Source organism: Phaethon aethereus (assembly GCF_964289735.1).
Source record: "Phaethon aethereus genome assembly, chromosome: 2".
NCBI classification, from domain to species: Eukaryota; Metazoa; Chordata; class Aves; order Phaethontiformes; family Phaethontidae; genus Phaethon; species Phaethon aethereus.
In genome coordinates, this window is record NC_138582.1 from 62,532,026 (window position 1) to 62,553,799 (window position 21,774).

Below are 21,774 nucleotides of genomic sequence, written 5' to 3' on the forward strand. Positions count from 1 at the left end.
TTTCTTTGGAAATAAGACTTAAACATCTAAGCCAAACAACTTAGCAATGCTGAGAAAAGCTGTATTTAGGTAACTTTAAAAAGTTAATCTTATCAGGTCTTCACCAAGTGACTACCTAGTCACAAAGGAACTTTTAGGGAGTATATCTTCTCCTTTGTATAATCTTCTCCTTCCTATGGACAGACATACAGCTATGTGTTCAGAAACTAGACTGATTTCTTTACTTCTTGGTATAGGAAGATTATACCAGATGGTCATGCAGACAACAGCACAGAGAGCTCCAGCACTGTATTCTAAGCAGAAAATGTTCCTTCACAAAGAGTATTCAGAGAAAGACATCTTTGCATAGTGTCCTGGTTTCGGCTGGAATAGAGTTAATTTTCTTCCTGATAGCTAGTATAGTGTTGTGGTTTGGATTTGGGATGAAAATAATGTTGGTAACATACTGATGTTTTCAGTTGTTGCTGAGCAGTCAAGGACTGTTCAGCTTCTCATGCTGGGCTGCCAGTGAGAAGTCAGGGGATGCACGGGGAGCTGGGAGGGGGCACAGCCAGGACAGCTGACCCAAACTGGCCAAATGGGTATTCCATACCATACGACGTCATACTCAGTATATAAAGCTGGGGGAGATGGCCAGGGAGGCACCGCAGCTCAGGGACTAACTGGGCATTGGTCAGCGAGCAATTGCGCTGTGCATAACTTGTTTTGTATATTCTTTTATCATTATTATTATTCTCTTTTTTTTCCCTGTCCTATTAAACAGTCCTTATCTCAACCCATGAGTTCTACCTGTTTTTCTGATTCTGTCCCCCACCCCACAGCTGGGGGGACCAAACCACTGTATGGTTGTTTTAGCTACCTGCCAGGTTAAACCTCAGCACATAGACAAAGTATCTTAACATTGGGTATGTGTTACCTGTATACTTGTGAGAAACTTTTCTATAAAGAGAGAAAGAGAGAGACAGGGAGTGCAAACCTCTGCAGTACACCGCGTTTCTCATGTACCTGAAGTAAGATAACAGCTCTTGAATATTTCAATAGTCAATTAAATGTTCTCATATCTTTTTTTTTTGTGCAATGCCATGCAAAATCAAGGGGTAATTCTACTTTCAGATGTAACAAGCAACACCCTGTACAGATTAACAAAATGTGTAAAAATTTCAGAAGTACACAACTGACTTTGAAGCCCAAGCTGCATTGACTTTCAGAACAAAGACAGGCTGCTCCATTAGTATTTGTATCAGCTTATTAGCTATTCATTCACTATTTTGTCCTGAAAATTCACCTATTCTTCTCTGTGACAAAGTTGAAAACTAGTAGCAAATTTCAATTCTAAGAAAAAAAATAAACTTGATGTTGCTTAAATTTCACTGGAGTGTTTATTTGCCCTTTGTAAACAGAGGCCTTGCTTTGTAGAGCAGTGTCTGAAGTTTTTTGCTATGACTTGTAAACACTCAGTTTATATGGTTGTAATTTATTTATAACACTTCTGTTCTTAACATGCAAACTTTAAAATATCTCTCTGAGAATCAAAGTACAAAACAGAACTGGTTATAGTTGCAGAAAAAGTCAAATATCTTTAAAATGTGATTAGGCAACTTCCTCCTCCACCACCACGAGCAAACTAACTTGGAGTCATAATGTTATAATCTAAATTTGTGTTTGCCCAAAACTTCAACATTATGTGCAGCTCTTTCCCACCTAGGAAAGATAATAACAAAAATTTAGATAAGGGAAGCAAAGATGATTACAGGACTGGAATGTTTTCAAGCAAAGAATAACTAAGTAAACAAGGACTTTTCAGCTTGGAAAAGAGATGATAGGAGCCAGGGTGAAAACAAATGCTGAAAGATGGCACTTAAAATAAAGAATAACAGCCTTGTTGAACTCCTTGCCAGAGGATGTAATAGATCTAAATTTTACATGGGCTCAAGGGAAGACTGAAAAAAAGTAATGGAAAATAAATCTATTTAGATTTGCTAAATACATCTGGCTCAGTCCTGAGGCTGGGAAAGTGATCAGAGAAAGAATCCCACTTTTACCTTGTTCTTACTCTTCCCTAGGTGTTCTCATATGGCAACTACTGGAAACAGCACACTGAGTTGAATGGTCCTTTGTTCTGACCAAGTACAGCCCTTTTTATCTTCTTATAATCTTAAACTGACTCTTGCTTCCTTTGTGTTCAGTGGAAACTTATTTTGTCTTCACCAAGTTATGTTAGGTGCTTAAACAAACTCATATCTTTATAATACTTGAAATCTTACTTCTTCCTAACTCATGTCCTGATGGGATAATTTCATTCTGAAGAAGTGACTGTTAGAAAATTGGGCATTTCTCCTTAACTCCTCTTTTTCTTCTTTTATTCCCTCCTCAAATCTATTAATTTGGAGGAGAAAAGTCAGTGGAAATGTGGTAGCTGTGGGGGTCCAAAATGTCCAGTCCTAATTCATCTGTGTTAGGGTATGTTCTTGAGGAAAAAAGGACTAAGATCCATGTACCTTATACCAGTAATCTCTTCTCCGTTTATCAAACAGGACAGAATTTATAACTGTAGGGATCTCAAGAGTGCTTTTCTCATACCCACTCCTCTTGCTGGTGGCCCAATTTTAGCTTCAGAAGGCTGGAGGGAAGAGAGAGATAAGATGCCTCATACACATTAAAACAGGCATACATCAGCTTTAAGAGCCAGCTATGAAACTCCGCTGACTTTAAAGTCACTTATGCGTTGAGTCTCTGGGGACTGAGTTCTAAAAAGGCAGTATCAAACTGGGGCAGAACAACAGAACATCTGTAATTCTGTTGCATTGGAACTTCTGTAACACCTGCTACACAAAACTTGCTAAGAATAAGGAAATTTCACTTAGGACCTTTATATTGGGTGATGCAACTCAGAATCCTCTTTATTAGGTGACCCTATCATAAAGAGAGCCTGTGACAGGAAACCAGTGAAGAATTACAGCTGACATGGCTACAGATTCAAGAGAATATAGAAAGGGGACCTCTTGGAGAACATGTCAGCCCTTGCTACGAAGTAAATTTTTTCCATGTAGGCAAGAGGCATACTGTATACACTTTGCAGTTCCATCCGAAGGTTAGGCTAATTACTCTCTTCTTTTATCTGGCTTGAAAAATCATTGCAAATTCAGTTCAGTTTTTTTTAAATTCATATTATTTTTGTCTGTTTGATTTACTTGGCTAATCCTTATATGATGTTTTCTAAATAAGTTCTAATCTCATTGCTGATCTTATATAACTAGATGTTGTGTTATAATGGCCGGTACTGAAACACAAGCAGCATTGTTTACTAATGTAGCAGAAAAGACAGCCAAGGACTGCCATGCATTTCAAAGGAAAGACAGAAATGAACCAATTAGTAAAAACAACTGCAACTACTTGTCAAACTACCTTGCCTTTACTTTCTAACACGGAGTGTTAGAGTGTTGGAGTGACAATCAACTTCAATAATGTCTGATTTAAACCTTTACTTCAATTCCACTTGCATGGGTTTCAGACTCAAGGATATTATTTTTAATTCTGAGATTAAATTCAGAATCTTTAAATGAAACTGAGCTGAAACTGCTGGAGTGTTATGGTTTGACCATTTGAAAGCAGTGCAGATATCATCCTTTGTTACTGTGCTCTGCAAAACAAAATACCTCCACTATTGGCAAGGATATGACTACATTATCATATCTGTGACACATACCAAGTTCCAGGATTTAGGTGCAGGATGTAGCCATAAGATAAACCTGGACCTGTAGATTAAGAGTTCATGCAAAAGTGCCCTGAATAGAAACCAGCCCCAGGAGTTGTGCTACCAGGTCTTTCAGCACATAGGCACGGACATAGACTAAGATACCTTCTCACAAAACCATAGCAGGCATGCTAAGCAAAAATCCTTTATCATTATGATTTCAGTGAGATCTTCAAAGAAAGCTGTAAATCTAAAGCTTAGCAACCACTTGGCCTATCATTCAATCTTTTAAACCTCTGTGATCTACTCTTTCACCAATAGGCTTTTCATTATTAAAGTACCCAAAGCACAGAAATAGGTACCTAGCTAGTTCTTGCACAGCTTTTAGAGAAAGATCCAATATCCTTTATTTATTATGGGAACAGAGACTGCCATACTGCCTTGTAAGAGAACAAAATAGTATGTGCCAGTCAGTATTTTCCCTTTGTGTTTCTGATTGCAGTCTTATTACACAACACTAATGAAAGCTTTTATTTATTTATCTAAATGAAGAGAAGCCAAAACACAGAAAACAAAAGAGGTTAAATCTTTAAAGAGATCGCTTTTCTCTGTCAATGGGGCTGTGGACAGCGCTCCTTTTTCAACTACAGAAGGAAAGCAGGAGAGGGGACCAGGGGAGGGACAGAATGCATTGCATAGGCTGAGTTTTACAGGAGCTATTTTCTGGCTCACCTCCAAGATGTTATGCCATCCTGTCACCAAGACGAAGTCTCTGTCCCACACTAACATTTCTTCTGCAGATAGAAGGCTACCTACCCTCAGCTGTTGTAGCCCTGCTCAGCTTCATTATCTCCAGTGATACTATGCCAATGTACAGTGGTAGAGCATCAGACGCTGCTTGCTTTTGGAGTACCTTCTAAAATAAGAAGGTGCTTCTGTTTTTTGAGGATACATACATATAGCTGCTCAGCGTTTATTCATAACAAATAAATAAAAAACCCAACTCATAGAAGTTAGATGACAAAATTGAAAACAAGGAATACAAGGAATGAGACATTGTAGGAGTTCGCTACATAAAATTATTCCGCTACTATCTAATTTCATAACACTAAGGCAGGCGATCCGGAGATTTTGCAAATAACATCCCAGTTTTAACATATTTAATTTTAATTGCTTGGAATTAGCAAAGCTCTCATCTCCCTCACTCTTACATATTATTTTTAGTAGTTCATGGAGGTGCATATTTTATTCACCTACTCCTGACTGAAATCTGTGATTAAAAAAAATAAATTAAAACCAAAACTAACTTTTAAGATATTACATTCTTATATCTAATTTGTCATTAAATAAACAACATATGATGCTAGTAATTTTCATTTTTGTAAAAAGTGCTTAATTACAAAATTAAATGAGGCTTCTTTACATGACTATTCATGGTATTCTCCTTTGCAGAAACCTGAAATGATAGCCGCATTGCACAGCAGGTAACTTAGAGAAGTGGTATCATTACAAGCATTACAGGAGATGCCTGTTAACATGCCACACTTTTGCCTCCTTGCAGATGGCTGGAGTCTCCAGACCTCTACAAATTATTCATATCTCACCCCTTTTCCTTCTTGTCATTCATCTCAAGCTGCCTCTGCCTTTTCATTGACACCATGTACTTCCCACATCTCATCCCCACTGTCAGCATAAGTCCTGAACTTGGCCTTGTACGTGCCATACCTTGCACATACATCAGCATATTTCACTAGTTCAGAACGAATGCATTAAAGACCCACAACAGCATCTTTCACCAGCATGGAAAATTAAGGGAGTGGAGCCTATATCTTCCTTAGAGACCTGAATGAGGCCATATAAGAGCATTCGTTTTGATCAGTATCTTAATCAGTGCCTAGCCTTTGTGCTGACTCTAGCCACAGCTATCAATCTGAACCAGCACTAGAAGCTGTGCTGAAGTCCATTCTGTCAATTTATTCATCTACTTGTGAGTTGTGCTGTGTCATGTACTTATGGCCTGTTGAGCTGAAACATTGTGTTTCTTATATTCAGAAAAACCTACCTTTTCTGTTACATGACTATATCCCACATCTGGGCATTTTCAATCTTCTAAGAGATAGCCCAAGTCATGGAAGTTGTATGATTTCCTCTTATCTCATGAGATTAAAAGTAATTTTAAGGGGCATTTTAAAAGTCTTCTCATTTCTGAGTCTGTATGGTGCTCACAAGTAAGAGATTTCCAAGATTTTATCTATGCTCTAGGAAGAAGCAATAGGCTTGCTCTGGTGTATATTTGCAGGTGCACAGCAAAGGTGACACTCCTGAGGGTCATCACATTGCATGGACATTCTGGCATATATCTTCTGCTCCAGCTATGTCCCTTTTGCTCTGCTGTGCTGGCAACAGGGAAAGACATAGTACAAAAAACCTCTGCAAAGTCTTCTGATAAAGAGATCACTCTTTCCACAGCTTGCAGTATGCCCTGTGAGCACAATAAAAAGAATCTATTTACAGTGTATCTTTCGGTGATACTAAAATGCAACCAATGAAAAACTCTAGGCTATAGTCTACCCTGTGATGACTACCTCATCTGTCAATGCATAATATGAGCTAGCATGTCATCACGTTTTCCTAGTACCAGCAGATACTGACCTAGTTAGAAATACATACCCCAGTAAAATGTAATTCTATATACATTCAGGCAAGAAAAGTAGTTATTGGGAAAGCCTGCTATATATTACTATCTATTGATTAAAACTACTATTTTTTCTTCTTGAGACGCTTTTGTCTTGGTGTCAGGGCATCAAAGAACATCCTATCACTTCATCCTAACAAGATGACGACATAAGAGCAGCATGAGAAGTCATGTTGTGCCTTGATATTCATGGTCTAAGAGTCAGAGATCTCATTTTGATATGAAAAGCATCTACTTCTGATATACTAATCTCAGGGGTAAAGAACTTAAGGCCACTTTTACAATCATTTTGCAGTAAGAATTGAATGGTCCATTGTTGTTAAACTACCATATATTCTCTGTTGGTACTGAATGCAAAATATAAGGAGTACTCTCGAGTCCAGAAGTAATGTTTAATATGATGTGCTAATGTAAAACACCTTAGCACTTTCTGTAGGATCTCTAGAATGTCCATCACGTAGGAAATGTTTCTATTTAACAGGATTACAATGGCATAGATTTCAGGTATCACTGAGGTTTTCTTTTCAGAGAAGTACACTTGTAACTCAAAGTCAAGAGAGATGTAACCAGTACAGACAATATGCTAAAGACGTTTAAAATAGCTTAGCTCCTGTTTCTTTAAATTCAATGCTCTCTGGACAATAACCAAATTTAAACATTACTGAAAGAAGAAAGGAGTAGCCTTATTAGAAATCTGTCTGTCTGCAAATTTTGGAGGGGCCCATGTAAGTTAATGTACAGGTGAACTTACTAGATGCATGAATTTTACTATCAAAATGAAAGGAGAATATGCAACCTTCACTCATAAATAAGATCTGCAAGAATAAAATATGACAAAATATTGTTAAACTAATTTTTCTGGATGTGTTTGGCAGTGTTTTAAGTGCTACGAACAGATTTTGCCTTAAAGCAAGAAACCTATTAAATTGTTGTCCACTCTTGTCACAGTTGAAATCACAACTTTGAAATCACAAACGAGATATTGCTGAAGATTTGGACTACCACAGAATTCCAGTTGGGAGCTATTAATAAAAATAATAATTATAATTGTAAACTATATATATTTGTTTTGATGGAGGTAATGGTTTTAAATTTTAAATAAAAATGGGGGTAATTTCAACATAAATGATACAATTATATCAATAAAGTTGCTGTAAAGAATATGAGGTTAAATCCTTATGCTTCTTTTTGTTGGTATAAGAAGACATTTTGAAGTGTTTATTGTAGTTTGCAACCACAGTTATATTCTGACTACTTTCTCTAATTTGTGACTTTAAGAAATTCTGATAGATTCTTTCACAAAATGCCTGAAAGTATGATTTTCATTTTTGAAGCAGCAGAAGGAAAAAGTAATGAAACAGTTCATCAAATTCACTCTTGATAAACAAATAAATCTTTCTTAAAATAGATAAATAAAAATCCAACAGGAAAACTACACGGCATAAAAAAAAAAAAGAGAAACAAAGGCTGGTCAGTCTCAGAACACTTTCAGCAAAAAAGTCACAACAGGAAAAAAGAAATGCTTCATTTGCAAGGAAAACATAAGCCACAACCTAAACATTTTCCAGTAAGCTTCATATATGTGAGTCTGGTTTAAGTTCTAAATTCAGAGCAAATTCAGTGTATTTGCCAAGAGCTTTCATCACCTTAAAATCTCTCTGCACTTCACTGCATACATTTTCTGTGTAAGACTTAGTTCCATATTGCACACATTGCTTGCTTTGCAGCATTTTCACTCTCTCCCAAAGTTAGCAGGCCCTTATGAATTTGATGATATGCATGCACAGTATATATACTACACTGCACTACACTACACTTGATCTTAGCCAAAAGACCAAGAAACCCCTCACTACAAGAAAGCCATTGAGGTGCTGGAGTGTGTCCAAAGAGCAACAGAGCTGGTGAAGGGTCTAGAGCACAAGACTTATGAGGAGCAGCTGAGGGAACTGGGGTTGTTCAGCCTGGAGAAGAGGAGGCTGAAGGGAGGCTTTATCGCTCTCTACAACTACATGAAAGGAGGTTGTAGCGAGGTGCATGTCGTTCTCTTCTCCCATGTAATAAGTGATAGGGCAAGAGGAAACAGCCTCAAGTCACACCAGGGGAGGTTTAGACTAGATACTAAAACAAATTTCTTCACTGAAAGTGTTGTCAAACACTGGAACAGGCTGCCCAGGGAAGTGGCTGAGTCACCATCCCTGGAGATATTTAAAAGATATGTAGATGTGGTGCTTGGGGACATAGTTTAGTGGTGGCCTTGGCTGTGTTAGGGTAACGGTTGGACTTGATGATCTTAAGGGTCTTTTCCAACCTAAATGATTCTATGACTCTATGATTCTATACTGCAAATGACTATGTTTAAGGATAAATGGCACGTGATTCATAGAAGCAGACTGAGATTCAAGCTATTTAAATTCAACTTCCATTACACCCATAGAATTATCTATGTAAGTTATGTAAGTTAATCTCTAAGATATAGATGCTAATAGTTATTTACCATTTAGACTATGAGATCTTTAAAGTTATGGACCATTTGTCCCAGTGCTCTCACACTTAATACTAATAATATATCTGTAATAGTAACAAAAAATAAAATGAAAATTGAGTTACTAAATCTTCACTGATAACATGAAATAAAAGTCAGTAAGTACACGAGTAACTGCAAGGTATCTAAATAAGGGAAGACTACCTTTTCAGGAGGTTATTACATCTGTTTTCAGTTAAAAGTTGATTGTGTTTCTAGCTGATCCTGTTTCAGAAGTCCAACAAAAGCAACTTGGTCATATTTGTACCTGTTTTGCAGGATACATTATGGAGTATGAATAGTAATGATTTAATAATACACTTAATGGCAGTTCTGCTAAATTGATCCTACAGGTTTTTTGAAAAAAATTTAATAGCATCTGAACATCTTTCTTTTATAAATTATCTATTTATATTTAAATTTAAAAGGCACTTGAAGAACTTTTTATTCCTTTCGTTTACCTTGCAGCTTTAAACCAAAATGAAAATTTCACCTAGTTTAATTTAAGGAGCACTAAAGCAATGAGATATATATTAGCTGTTTAAAACTGTACCTTTAAGTTATAAACTTCTCAAGGGAGATTCTGCAAAGGATGCTATGAGTCTGTTGCTATGCACAGTCAACTGAACTAAATGCAGATGAAGCAGATTGCTGGCAAACACTTTCAACGATCTGTGAACAATGAATATCAGAGCTTTTTCTTTGTTGTCTAGCCTGGCTTTTTACTAATCATTCTTTCTATTCACTTTGTGTTAAAGGTACTAAGGCGTGGCTATTATCAGAGAAAGATGGAATAAACCTGGTAAATTCCTGCACACTGAAGTCAACAGGATCATTCATTATGTAAGATTTGCAAATGCACCCTGGAGCAATTTAGAGGTACAGACATACATTCATGTGACAGCAGGTTAAAAAAAAATCCTCGTATGTCAACACAGCCAGGGTATCTTCGTATAGGCTTGCTCTTTTCTTTTGGCAAACGAAGAGAAATAGCCCAGCCTGCAGTTAAAGAGGGTCATGAAGGTTAGTTAATCACTAATCAGCTAATTACAAGACTGGCTTAACCATGACTAACTGATAGTATTCTGACTGTCTATAATGTGCATGCTTTCACATCATCTCTATTCTGTTCAGCAACAGTGCAGTTCGTTCTTTAACATGAAACAATTCTTTATTACAGAAGTTACCTTTCTTTCAAATGCATCACCAAAGGATGCTGGCAGTTGAGAAACCATCAATATTGAATCTATACCCAGCAGGTGAAGCTGCACCCTCTCATTGAAAAGCATCCTTTGGTGGCAACAATGTTATTATAGAGCTACCCTGGGTAATAGCTATCTAGTGACAAATTAACCCAGCTTGGGAGTACAAAAGAATAGCACTGCTTTGAAGAAGAAAAAAAAAGAAAATCAAAATACATCCAAACAGAAGTTCCATTTAACTTATCTTTCCATCAGTACTCTTATGGTAATTTGAAACAGACAATGTTCAGCTCATCAGTTAAAGTGAATAATAAAGTCCATTATTCAGGCATTCATAATGCATGATAAGGCAGCTCATTAAATATTCCAAGACAGGCTTTCAAGTCTATTCTCTTCAGCAGCATAACATTTTGTTTTTCCTGTTTCTCAGTTCATTTCTGTGTCCTAGGATCTTAGTCCTCGCCAGGTCTGAGATTACGTTTCTTGAAATCAAGTGGCATCTGTAGGATGTAGTTTATGAAAAGAATAGACTGAAACATCCTGAAACACAACAGAAGGTTCAAGAAAATGTACCAAAAATTAACACTTCAAACTAAGATTCAGAAAACATAGGATAAAATCTATTTCTAGGCAAGCTGTAGGATGGAAACACAAAAAGGGCTAAAAAACCACCAAAGAAAATGCAAGCAACTCCTCTCTTAGAAAAGCAATTAAGAGTGAAAATATTAATGGCTTTCAGAAAAACAAGCATTCATTTGTTATCTCTGACAGCCTGCCTTTTTTCATATTCTTGGTATTAGTTTCCTCTGAGTTTTGTACATTGGATTTATTCACTTTGAACAACTCTTCAGAAAATAGCTGGAGACAAATCTTGTCACAGAATTTGCAATAGACAGCAACATCCGTTTACACCACACCTTGTTGCTCTTATCATAATAGGCATTTTCTATGCAACTCTCCCAAAAGTCAAAGTTGGGTTCAAGATTCAGAAGATTAAAAGAAAAAAAAAACAATTACTTGTGAAAGTACAGTGACGAGACCTAGGATGAGCTACAGAGGGTAAGCACATACCACCCACCAACTGCAAAATAACTCAGCAGCCACTAACAGAGAAGGCACAGGGCGAACACCCTCCAGAAAAAAACAGCATTAAACCTATTTCATAGCTAAATATAACCTCATCAAGACTTAAAGGCATGCAAACTTTCGCTTTACAACATGCTGCAGTTCACAGGAGAGATAGAATCAGGTCTTATATTTAAGATACATCCCAAGCACCTTCTGCTAAATTAAATGGACAAAAAAATCAGTTAGTTAAACCTGTAAAACTCTGCTGCAGGAAACTAGCTCCAGCTCAGATGCCCCTGCAATGGGTTATAGACCTCTGCAGCAATAAGGATGCTGAACTACCTGTGCCTCTGGATCTGATAGATAGTGCCTGTGCCCGCCCACCTTCAGTAAGAGAGATCCAGAGGGCTGCAGTTATTCCAGTTAACTTGATTATGTGGCTTGCGTTTGTTTTTTAAATTAAACACAGAAGAGAACATTGATGGCTGCTAGAACTTTTTTACTTGAGCCGTTAAGTTGTTAGAATGGTCTCTGGGCTAAATATCAGTCTCAAAAAAAATTCCTGGGTATAGTTCCCAGGCTATAGAAGAGGCACTACTCTAAATATACAATTTACATATAGCTACAGTGTTTATAGACTAAGTAACTTCAAAATTATGGATTGTACCAGTTGTCCAGTTCCTGAGAACTGAGCAGAAAATCACCCTTTTTGTTTTAGGATTACAGCTATTTTGTGGTCTTTTACTTAACACCAAACATACTGTGCACCCGAGGGCAGACAGAATCAGGTTTTGCCATCAATACTGAAAGATAACCGTGGCTCCCATATTCAAAACAAACAAAAATAGCAATATTTTGAAAATTTAAGTATATACATTTGACCACATCACAAAGTTTTGTGATATCCTAAGTCATGAAATAATTTGAAGGAAAAAAAAAAAAAAGGATAACACAAACGTATTATTTTACTAACAATAGTTTTATTTTATGCAGGATGTTTCATAAAATTTTGTTTGGACAGCTTATGCACTAGAACTGCTCAGACACAGAAATCTACTTAGATGTAAGACCATACACATTTAAAGCCAAACTCACCCCACTTCCTTCAAGGCCTTTCAGTGGGCATCTAAAGTAAAAGTTTGGTCACCCTTGGCTTTTGAGGATTTACAAAGAGGTAAGCAATGCCTGATTTACCTTTGAAGGTGACACTCACTTTCCATTGATTCTAGAGGGACAACGCTCCTTATTCAGGTGTGAAAGTTAAATTACCTAATGTGAGATAGATGAATTCAGGTCATGTTTATAAACACCGCAATACCTTTCTCAGTAAAGACATTAAACTAAACGTTGAGTTTACATTAGCATAGATGAAGAAACTTTCAGAAATTATTCTGTGTTAGGCTGGTGTGGATGAAATCAGACTGTTCTTCTATATCACACATAACTCAGCGTATTGTCAGCTCAAAAGATGTATAGATTAGATTAATTTAAAACAGTATCATTTCAGTGATGTGAAACAGCACTTTCCCGTTATTACGTAGTTTCTGAGACAGCACAAGATTACCCATTCACATCCTTTATGAGAATAGTGTAGATCACGTATTAGCAAATTTCTCCTCCCTAAAGAAAATCCTGATATTTGAAACTGTGCTTTGTACATTGTTTTGACAAACATTATCTGTTTGTTTCTCTACCTCCTTTTCTGAGTTTATAAATGTATCAGACAGCCTACAGGTAGCTTTAATTAGGGTTACAGAGCAATTTATATTTTTTACATTATTCAAATGCATTTCCTTTTTTCATCGAATAACAATTTGATCTATGACATGTAGTCCATGATATTTCACACTGAAATGCAATGAAATGGACTTTGAGACTATGAGTCTCCAGACTCCTCACTCAGAAAATAGACCATTCATGATGAGATTTAAACAAAGGTTTTAATCTGAACCAAAGCTAAAAGGGAGTGCAGAGAAACGAAGGAAAGCTTACAATACTCTGATCATAAAAGTGTTAAGATCCAGTACTTATCCTCTTGAAGAACATAATTTTATGTGTAGTTAAAAAGAAATCATTCGATAAATTACGTCTAAGTCACCTAAATAAATATCACAGTTTCTAATTATAAAATATTCTGACACGTGGAAGCCAACACATGGGCCGCTCACAAAAGCACTAATTTTTGTAACTTACTGAAATATTGAGGTAACATATTTTTATCCTTAATCTTGAACTGTCCACTTCAAATCTTTTTAGCAAATGCAGTATTATATTCCAGATTATGTATGTTCATGTTCATCAGATAAATAGTGTCTCTAAGACTAATAATGGAAATAATTGACAGTCAGGCAGAGCCAGAACTCCCCTAGCAGTCACATCATTAAGTTTCAACAGCAAGTGAAACCGTTATGGTTAAAAATAAACCTGGTCCATGACTGCAGCTTTACAAATCAATTACCAATAACTTTATAAAACCTGATATGCATTTTTTGCTTGATTTCCATCATTTAACTATTAGAATAGTATTATACTGTCAAATGAATTGTGCCATATATTTTACTTATAACTGAGGATCTTGTGCAGAAAGTCAACCCTGCATCTGAGAAATTAACTGTTCAAACACAAATCTGATGAGGACTGCATGCCAGCTGTGTGCTAAGAGGGTGAAAGGAACCAATCTGGCCATGATACTGAGGCTCATCTCCACAGACATAGCTCTTGGAAAAAGCCTACTAGGAGCAATAGAGGCATTTAGATATGCTCAGAGACTATAGATCCATGCAATTTGATAGAACTCTGAATGCCAAGACCCGTATGCATCTCCCTAGGGCCAATGTCACTTAGTTATGAATAAGTAAATAACGGAAATGTTTTCCTTGGCATTTATTTTTCTTAGGCTTCCCAATATGATTCAGAGATGTAAGCATTTAAATAAAGCCTGCCTTTTATAAATATGCCAGTCTTAGCACTCTCATAATTGGACAGTTCAAATCACAATATAGTACAAAGATTTACCAACATTTAACAGAGGGAGATGAAGGAAGCAAGTTAAGATAAAGTACTGAGACTAGTTCTCATGAGCATCTTTATGAAGTGTAACTGAAAATGCCAGAACACTCGTCAATACAATGTACCTAAACAGACATGCTTTTCAAAGAGGTCTAGCAATTCTTAAATTTTACTGACAGCCTTAAACATTACTGTATGGAAAAAGGGTCTGTGTCTATGTAGTGACCATTCTTCCTCTGGATGATAGCAACAGAAAAGAATTTTGAGGATAACTCTAGACATCCACAAAATAATTTCATATTATAAAATTGCACTCGTATTCTTCATACATGGAGACAAACTAGTCTCATTGGGAACACTTACATAAGAAAAAAAAAAGATCTATTTAGTGACCGATTTGACTTAAGGTCAGCACAGATATAAAATTGGAATTTATCTTTCAATAGACAAAGGCAAGTCTATTTTTTACTTTTTTATCACTAGACCTCCATGGTATTCCTGCTTCTCCATTTTATGGATGGTGCCACTGAAATATATTCTTCAAAGTCACAGATCTGCATCTTTTAATGGGCTTTCTCATCAACCTTATGCATGTTTATTCAGCTTTCTGCTGTGTCTTGGGTTGCTATTCATACAGGTAGGCCACAATCTCAACACAAAGTCATTTAGCTCCATAGCTGGGATACCTCCTGTCTGGTACTAATTTTGGTCAAGTGGTCACGTAACTTACAATCTAAAACTCAACAAAACAATTATTTGCTTGAAAATTGGAGACTTGTCATACCTTAGGCATTCCTACCCTGTTGTTTTCAAAGACACTGCTTTTCCTTTTACATATTTTTAGCATAATGATTTTAATGCATTTGTCCTCACAACAAGATCTAAAAATAAAGAACAGAGTTCTCTTCTACCTTTTTACATCTGCATAAGGAACACACAATGCAATGAAATCTGAATAATAGATTATGCCTTCTTTGAACCAGGAAAGTATAGTGTAGAAAAGAAATACTTCCTAAATCTTGCACCTGATTAATGACAGCAACGATGCTATTATGAAGTGCATGGGATACCTTGTATTCCAAAAGCAGCACAGATGATGCTCTTGACAAATGATTCTGTCCACCCTAACTCCTCAAAAACAAACAAAAAATTGGTTTATAGGCTACTGTGGCATACCATATGTCACTTTCAGGAAGGGATTTAAACATCTCTTTCTACTTCCACAAATACACAGTCAGTCTTAATTCTTCCCTTCAGCTGCCCTAGAACATCTGATGGAGAAAAGCCTTTTTGCTTGTTCTGATTCTAGAGTGTAAATCCTGGAAATAGAAGGCAAATGCTGAAACTTACTCTGTCAAATACAGACTGTACAGACACCAATATGTATTTTTTTTTTAACATATGATCAAAAATGGCTTCAGAGAGCAGCCAGCTTAAGAGAATGATATTTGGAAACCCAAGTTTCAGTAACATGTCAGTCTATATTAACTTGTTTAATATTTCCTTTAGCACGACATTCCACCTAGCCAGGGGTGAGACCTAGGACTGAAAGTGGAAAAAACCTGCTGCTAGTAAATGACAGCTAAGTTATGGTTCGTGAGACCACAAAATATCAATAGCTTTATCATGCTAAATGCCTATTTTGACATACTAATGACTGGCCAAGAAAGAACTACTTTTATCTAGGTCATAATGAGATACCGCAACATGCTCCAAAGGATGTGAAGTGTATGCATGGGAGGGATAAGACAGCAGGGTAAGACAGGGACATAATAGTAAGATTGGAAGGAAAGGCAAGAACTCCTCTATATTAAAAATCAGCAAGGGTACCTGTAATCTGTACAAAGAAAGTCACTGCACTTTTGACATTGTCTAATGCTTACCACCCAAATAAACAGTAATAACATGCATATTCCAATATAATAAGCCAAAACTCTGATCCCAGCTCCCGCAAACCAGCTGAAGCGTATTTTACGACAATTCCATTTGTAATAAAAAACAGATGGTAAAGGAAATAGATGTCTCCTTGTGATCTGATTTACACATCTGCAGACATTTACAGTATGCATGCATTTCCAAAGAATGCTGAGAAATTTAAATTGGGAAATAGGAGGGTTTTTTCTTCACGGGCATGTGCCAACAAAGAGTGTGACCCAAGAAGAAAATAAGCTGTGACAAAGACACATCTATCCTATCAAGCCTATCTGTTTCCAAACCAATATCATATTATAGCACCATGTTAAAGAAACACCAGTCATGATAAAAACCAGACAACTTTGGAAATAGTTTACTGCAGAGAAACATCACTCAAATGTCAGGTGGCTAAGGGATGGGTGATTTTCAGATTTCTCCCCTCTTTGAAAGAAGACCTGCGGTTAGCAATGGTAGTCCTTCAAAATTCATTATACAGAAAAGCAAAACATCCCTCAGCAACACAGACCTGGAGATTTATTTAAAATCTTCTGAATCTCAGATGGCCATTTTATGCAGACATCAACAATAAGCCATTGACAATGACATCAAATATTTGTACTGGCCTCAGCGAAATTATGCACCAGAATCAGCAGAGAAATGTGTTACAACAAAAAAGGATGGAAGAGTATCACTCAAAAAGAGAAAAACCTTGCAGAACCTCTTAGTCAAGAGGTACAAGACAAATCAGTGCAAGGAGCCAAGACGTTAACAATCTTCAAAATTAAATTATGTTGAGGCAGGTCAAAACTACACAAAATCTTCTCCAAATTTAACTGCTTGTTTGGAAGGTCTTGTTAGTTAGATTTTTGTCCTATTTCTTTTCCTCTGTGTAGTTTACTTCAGGCTCACGTTGTACCACATTGTCAGGCACGGAGAAGGAAGTATTCTCTTTCATTGAAGCACAAAACCCAATATAAATGCCACATCTCTGAGCCGAAGGGATGACATACTAAAATAATATTCGATATCCACGTCATTCCAGTCCTGGGCCTGTCTGCTGAGACTGTAAATAAGGAACTAGATTCACTCAAATGTTCTGTTTCCTCCTACTGCAGGGATGCTGAACAGCCTTAAACCTCAGCTTATTTTTACTTTGCACCACTCTAGTGACCAGTGAGAGACAGATAGAATGTATCAGTAAACCTGTCCAAGGGGCGTAATTATCACCACTGGGAACTGGGCCAGTTTAACCAGTTTAATTTCATATAAGCCATCATACAGTCATCAGATGGTAAGTACTTTCAGGAACTATCCACTTGGGCTGGAGTCAAACTGGTGAGCTGGAGGTGAAAAGCTCCATATTCTATTACTAATCCCCTGAGCTATAGAGTCCCCAGCTGGTAGTTCTATAAAGGTTCACACAAATTTTTTTTTAAAGGCAGCAAAAGTAGTTACAAGTTTGTTTTTTTTAAAAACAAACAAAAAAAAACCCCCAACAAAAACCCTCACACTTGCAATAACAACTATCTTTTTCTTAAAATAATCTCTTTGAAAGTAGCAGACTGTACACATTTTACAAGAATAAACAAACTTCTCTAATATTTATCCACAAACTGGGAGTCAGGGATCATTAGTGCAAATTTCTGCTGACCAGCAGCATTTATTCTATAAACTTCGGGTATCCTAAGTGGTCCATTAGAGAACAACAGATATCTTCAATCCGTCTAATCTCTTCATTGGGCATGTTTTGTTTCCAGGCGTGAATGCTACTTGGTGAAATTTCCCCTTCATAAGGAAGATAGAAAAGACTGGTGGAGGTGGCAAATAATATTTGGTTTAAGCTAGCAGGAGGAAGAGGAATACCAAGAAAGGCAAAAATTGTTTCAGCCGTCTTCTGAGGAAAGCTTACGATATCTTCAAACTTGACCAGCTGATAATTTGTTGGCTGCAGGTCCCCATTTATTCTCAGTGCTGCTGCTGTGTTTGTTAGCCATAAATAGGATAACACAGAAACAGCGTTTGAATTAGAATTTGAAAGTTCTTTTCTTAATGATTCATATTCAAAGGCATAGCCTTCATTTAAACTACATTTTCCTTTACCATTCTCCCCTTTAAACATTGCAGCCAAGTGTTGTGGAACATTTTTCAAGGAGTAAAGGCTTGGCTTATTTTTGTACAACATTGAATAGATCCATGCCCGTGGGTCCCTTACTACATATAATGCTCTCATTGACGGCCCTAGGATTTCCTGGAAAAAGGGAAGCTTTAATGTCCAGCTCCCACTACTTAAACTAAGCACAGGTCGTGCATTAGGATAATAAATGAGATGCCTTCTCAGTTCCCTAATATATTCAGCATCTTTATCTTGACTCCCTCTTGCCCTGCTTCTTTGCTCTGACAGAGATTCTCTCTTTTTGGATCTTTTCTTTTTGTCCTTGCTTATGGCAGAATGCTGAGCAATTTTACTTCTACTGGTTTCATATAAGTGAATGTTTTGTAAATGTAACTTTGTGCCTCGAACTAGAGACTGGATCCACCCTTGGATAAGATGAAAATGACCATTCTGGACATCAGAAACTTTCCATTCACATGGATCTACAAAGGAATCGATTTCAAATTCCATCTCAGGAATTTCGAGATAGGGTGTAGGTATCCTGACATATAAGAAGTCACTGCTATTGAAAAAAAGCTGTTTTAAAATTTCTGCACCAGAAGCGGGAAGTGAAGTAATGATAACATCTGGCAAAACAACAGGGTTTCCTTCTAATTGTTTGGCTTTATTGCCTTTATCATGTTCTAGCCTTGTCATGTCACTGCTCCATTTTGCACAGATGGGCTGAGTACACATGCTCCACACATCCACCAATTCAATAAGCCACAGTGTGACAACCAGTATCAAGATCCAACGCAACATTTTACTGAAGGATATGTAAAACCGCCACTGAAAAGCCAGTATGACCAAACTAACACCCAAAATTAACCCTGCAATTATGTTCACTTTGAATCCAAATGGGAAAATCATCCTATTATTTTTTATCTGTTTTTCCACAGATTCAGTACCTAGACCAAACTTGATCACTTTGTTTTCGTGAACTACTTTGGCAAAACCACCAAATCCCAAGTAATCAAACCTTGTCTTTAAATTCTGATATTCAGTCACAACAGAGATGATATTTTCAGTGTTGTTGACACTGAGCGAAATCTGAAATCCAGATTTTGCATTATCTATGAGTCTGCAGTTAGAAACATTGACATATGGGCCATAGAAAAGATAAACAATCCTTGTAAGCGTGTTTTTCATTGGAAAGGTAACATTTACAAACTGAGTCCATCGCTTTTTGAATTCAGCAGCTTGTTCTGCTTCCTGTATCCTAGCAACAGGACTACTCCCATGATAATCAAACCAAAACATCTTGTAGTGGGCATCCCACACATCCATCATAGCTCCATTGTATTTGTTCTTAAATTTATAGGGTATGTATTTGAAATCAATGTCGAGATTATGAAAAAAGGCACTGACAGAATTAAGAGGAGAGTCTTCCTCCTTTTCAATATGGTCTACTACTAACAATGTCTGAGAATTTAAGAGCAGCAAAACGCGATACACGCTTTTCAATTTCATTGCTGATGTGTAAGCAGATACCGCCTCACCACTCACAAACATCATATCTCCAGCCTGGGAGGCTGTTATAATTTCTCCAGTTGAGTCTCCAACCTCATCACCAATCCACTTCAGCCACTGGGCACACTCACCAAGCTGTCCCTCCCAAGGCTGGTTGCACTGGCTCGTAGGAGATGGAGCAAAGACCAAGACATTATTCAGGTGACTGAGTTTAGGTCCATAAAGAGCCTCAGATACAAACACCTGTCCATTGGGAGCAAAAGTGAAAGAGTTCTGATCGGGGTGTTCATGCCCCGGATTGAAACTTCTCCACCCATCAACCCAGGCATATGGTTGAAAGTGAACAATATCGTAGACAGCACGTCCACCGAGTTTTCCAGACTTAAAGGACACAAAGGTGTTTGTCTGACTGTTTGGCAATCCAGCCCCATAAGTAACAACTCCCCAGTTAGGAAACACATGCATTTTAGCAGTACTGTAGTCAGGAGGTGGCTGAGGAGTGATTTCGGCAGCGTACCATATAAATTCAGTGTGTAGTGTGCTCCACCTCTGTGCAGTGGACGGCACCATTGGCCCATCCTTGGGTCTGTGTTTTCTAATCTGCTGTGCTAGCCAGTTGCCAGCCCCATTCTTCATGATAAACTTATCCAAGAAAACCAGTTGGCTTTCAGGACCATAAAACCAGTTGTAATTAGAATCTGCTACGCCCACAGTCCTCTGAAAGCCTGGTAACAGAGTGGCATAGTAAAACCAAAAGTGCATTTTAAGCCAGTTATTTTCCAAGTTGTTAATACCAAAGTGGCGCTGGGCCAGGAAAACATACTGGGTTACTGACTTGGCTGTGTAACTCCCATAAGCTACTCCCTCATCCAAAGACCCGTCCACAATATGATTGAGCAGAAACATTGTTTTCTCCATCACATCGACAACAGTGTGTTTCCAAATATTTGCTTGAGATCCTCTATCCACCCCTGCAACTAAAGCCCCAATAAGCAAAGCAAGCATATTGGTTGCTTGGTGATTATGGAGAAGCTGCTTTCCCCAGGAACGAACCTTTGAGTACTCATACATTTCCTCGCTTACAGACCAGATCTTCTCCAGGTATTTTTGCCTTCTCTCATTTTCCAGTGAATTATACAAGAAGTCAAAAGCAGTGGCAAATCCTGTTAGGGAGTGACCGAGTGGCACTTCATCTCCAGGTGCATTCTCAACCAACCAGTTTTTGTAGCCAGCCATTCTATCCATATATTCTAGGGCAAAATCAAATGCAGTTTTATCTTCAGGGCACAGCAAACAATAAAATGCTAGAGGTGGCAGATTGTTACCATAAATCTCATTCCACTTTGCAGCAAAATCAACATGCTTGGGTGGAGGTAGGTAGTATAATGGGTTGGATAGCATAACCATCACTGCATTTCTGATGGCTCTAAATAGATGGGAATGGCTTGTATGAGCCTTCTGCCTCAGTGCCTGGACATCTTCAGCATCAAAATACAAGCTTGGATGAAGAACTGTTTTTTTCAGCTTCTGTTCAGCACTAAGACCTTCAAGTTGCTGTTTTTCGTATTGATCTACATTTTCTACGAAAGTCACCCAATCAGAGTAATTGCTTACAGATTCTTCAAAAGTCAAGACAGCAAACATCATTAATGCTAGAAATAAAGTATGCCCCGTGAACACCAGAGCCATGATCCATTAGGCAGCTCTTCTTCCCCAGGCATGCATCTCCTAACAAAACACACTGTTCAGATATCAAACTTGGATCCAGTTAGTATAAAAATGAACATCTTAAGGCATATTTTTAAGAGAAAAGACTTAGTGTGTACTGTGCATTCTAACAGATACTCTAAGAGATTACTTGTAATCTGAGCTACGACACTGAAATTAACAAGGCTCTTGAAAACTTGTATCTCAGGTGCCTTGTCTGTTCACACTTTTCTCAAACACAACACTACAGCATAAATACTAAAATTAGGGAAAAAGTAAAATCTCTAAGATATGCATATAAAACAGGTTGACAGTGCAGTGTAAGAGACTGAAACACTCTCT

The 21,774-nt window shown here is 37.4% G+C and overlaps 1 protein-coding gene across 1 annotated transcript; it reads right to left on the reverse strand.

Annotated features, from left to right (window-relative positions):
• Positions 1–17,763: 17,763 nt before the first annotated feature.
• On the reverse strand, positions 17,764–21,414 carry DSEL (dermatan sulfate epimerase like; the record flags this gene model as incomplete). Its single annotated transcript, XM_081996338.1, has 1 exon — positions 17,764–21,414. The coding sequence occupies one exon, from the start codon at positions 21,412–21,414 to the stop codon at positions 17,764–17,766; it is 3,651 nt and encodes a 1,216-aa protein (XP_081852464.1).
• Positions 21,415–21,774: the final 360 nt, after the last annotated feature.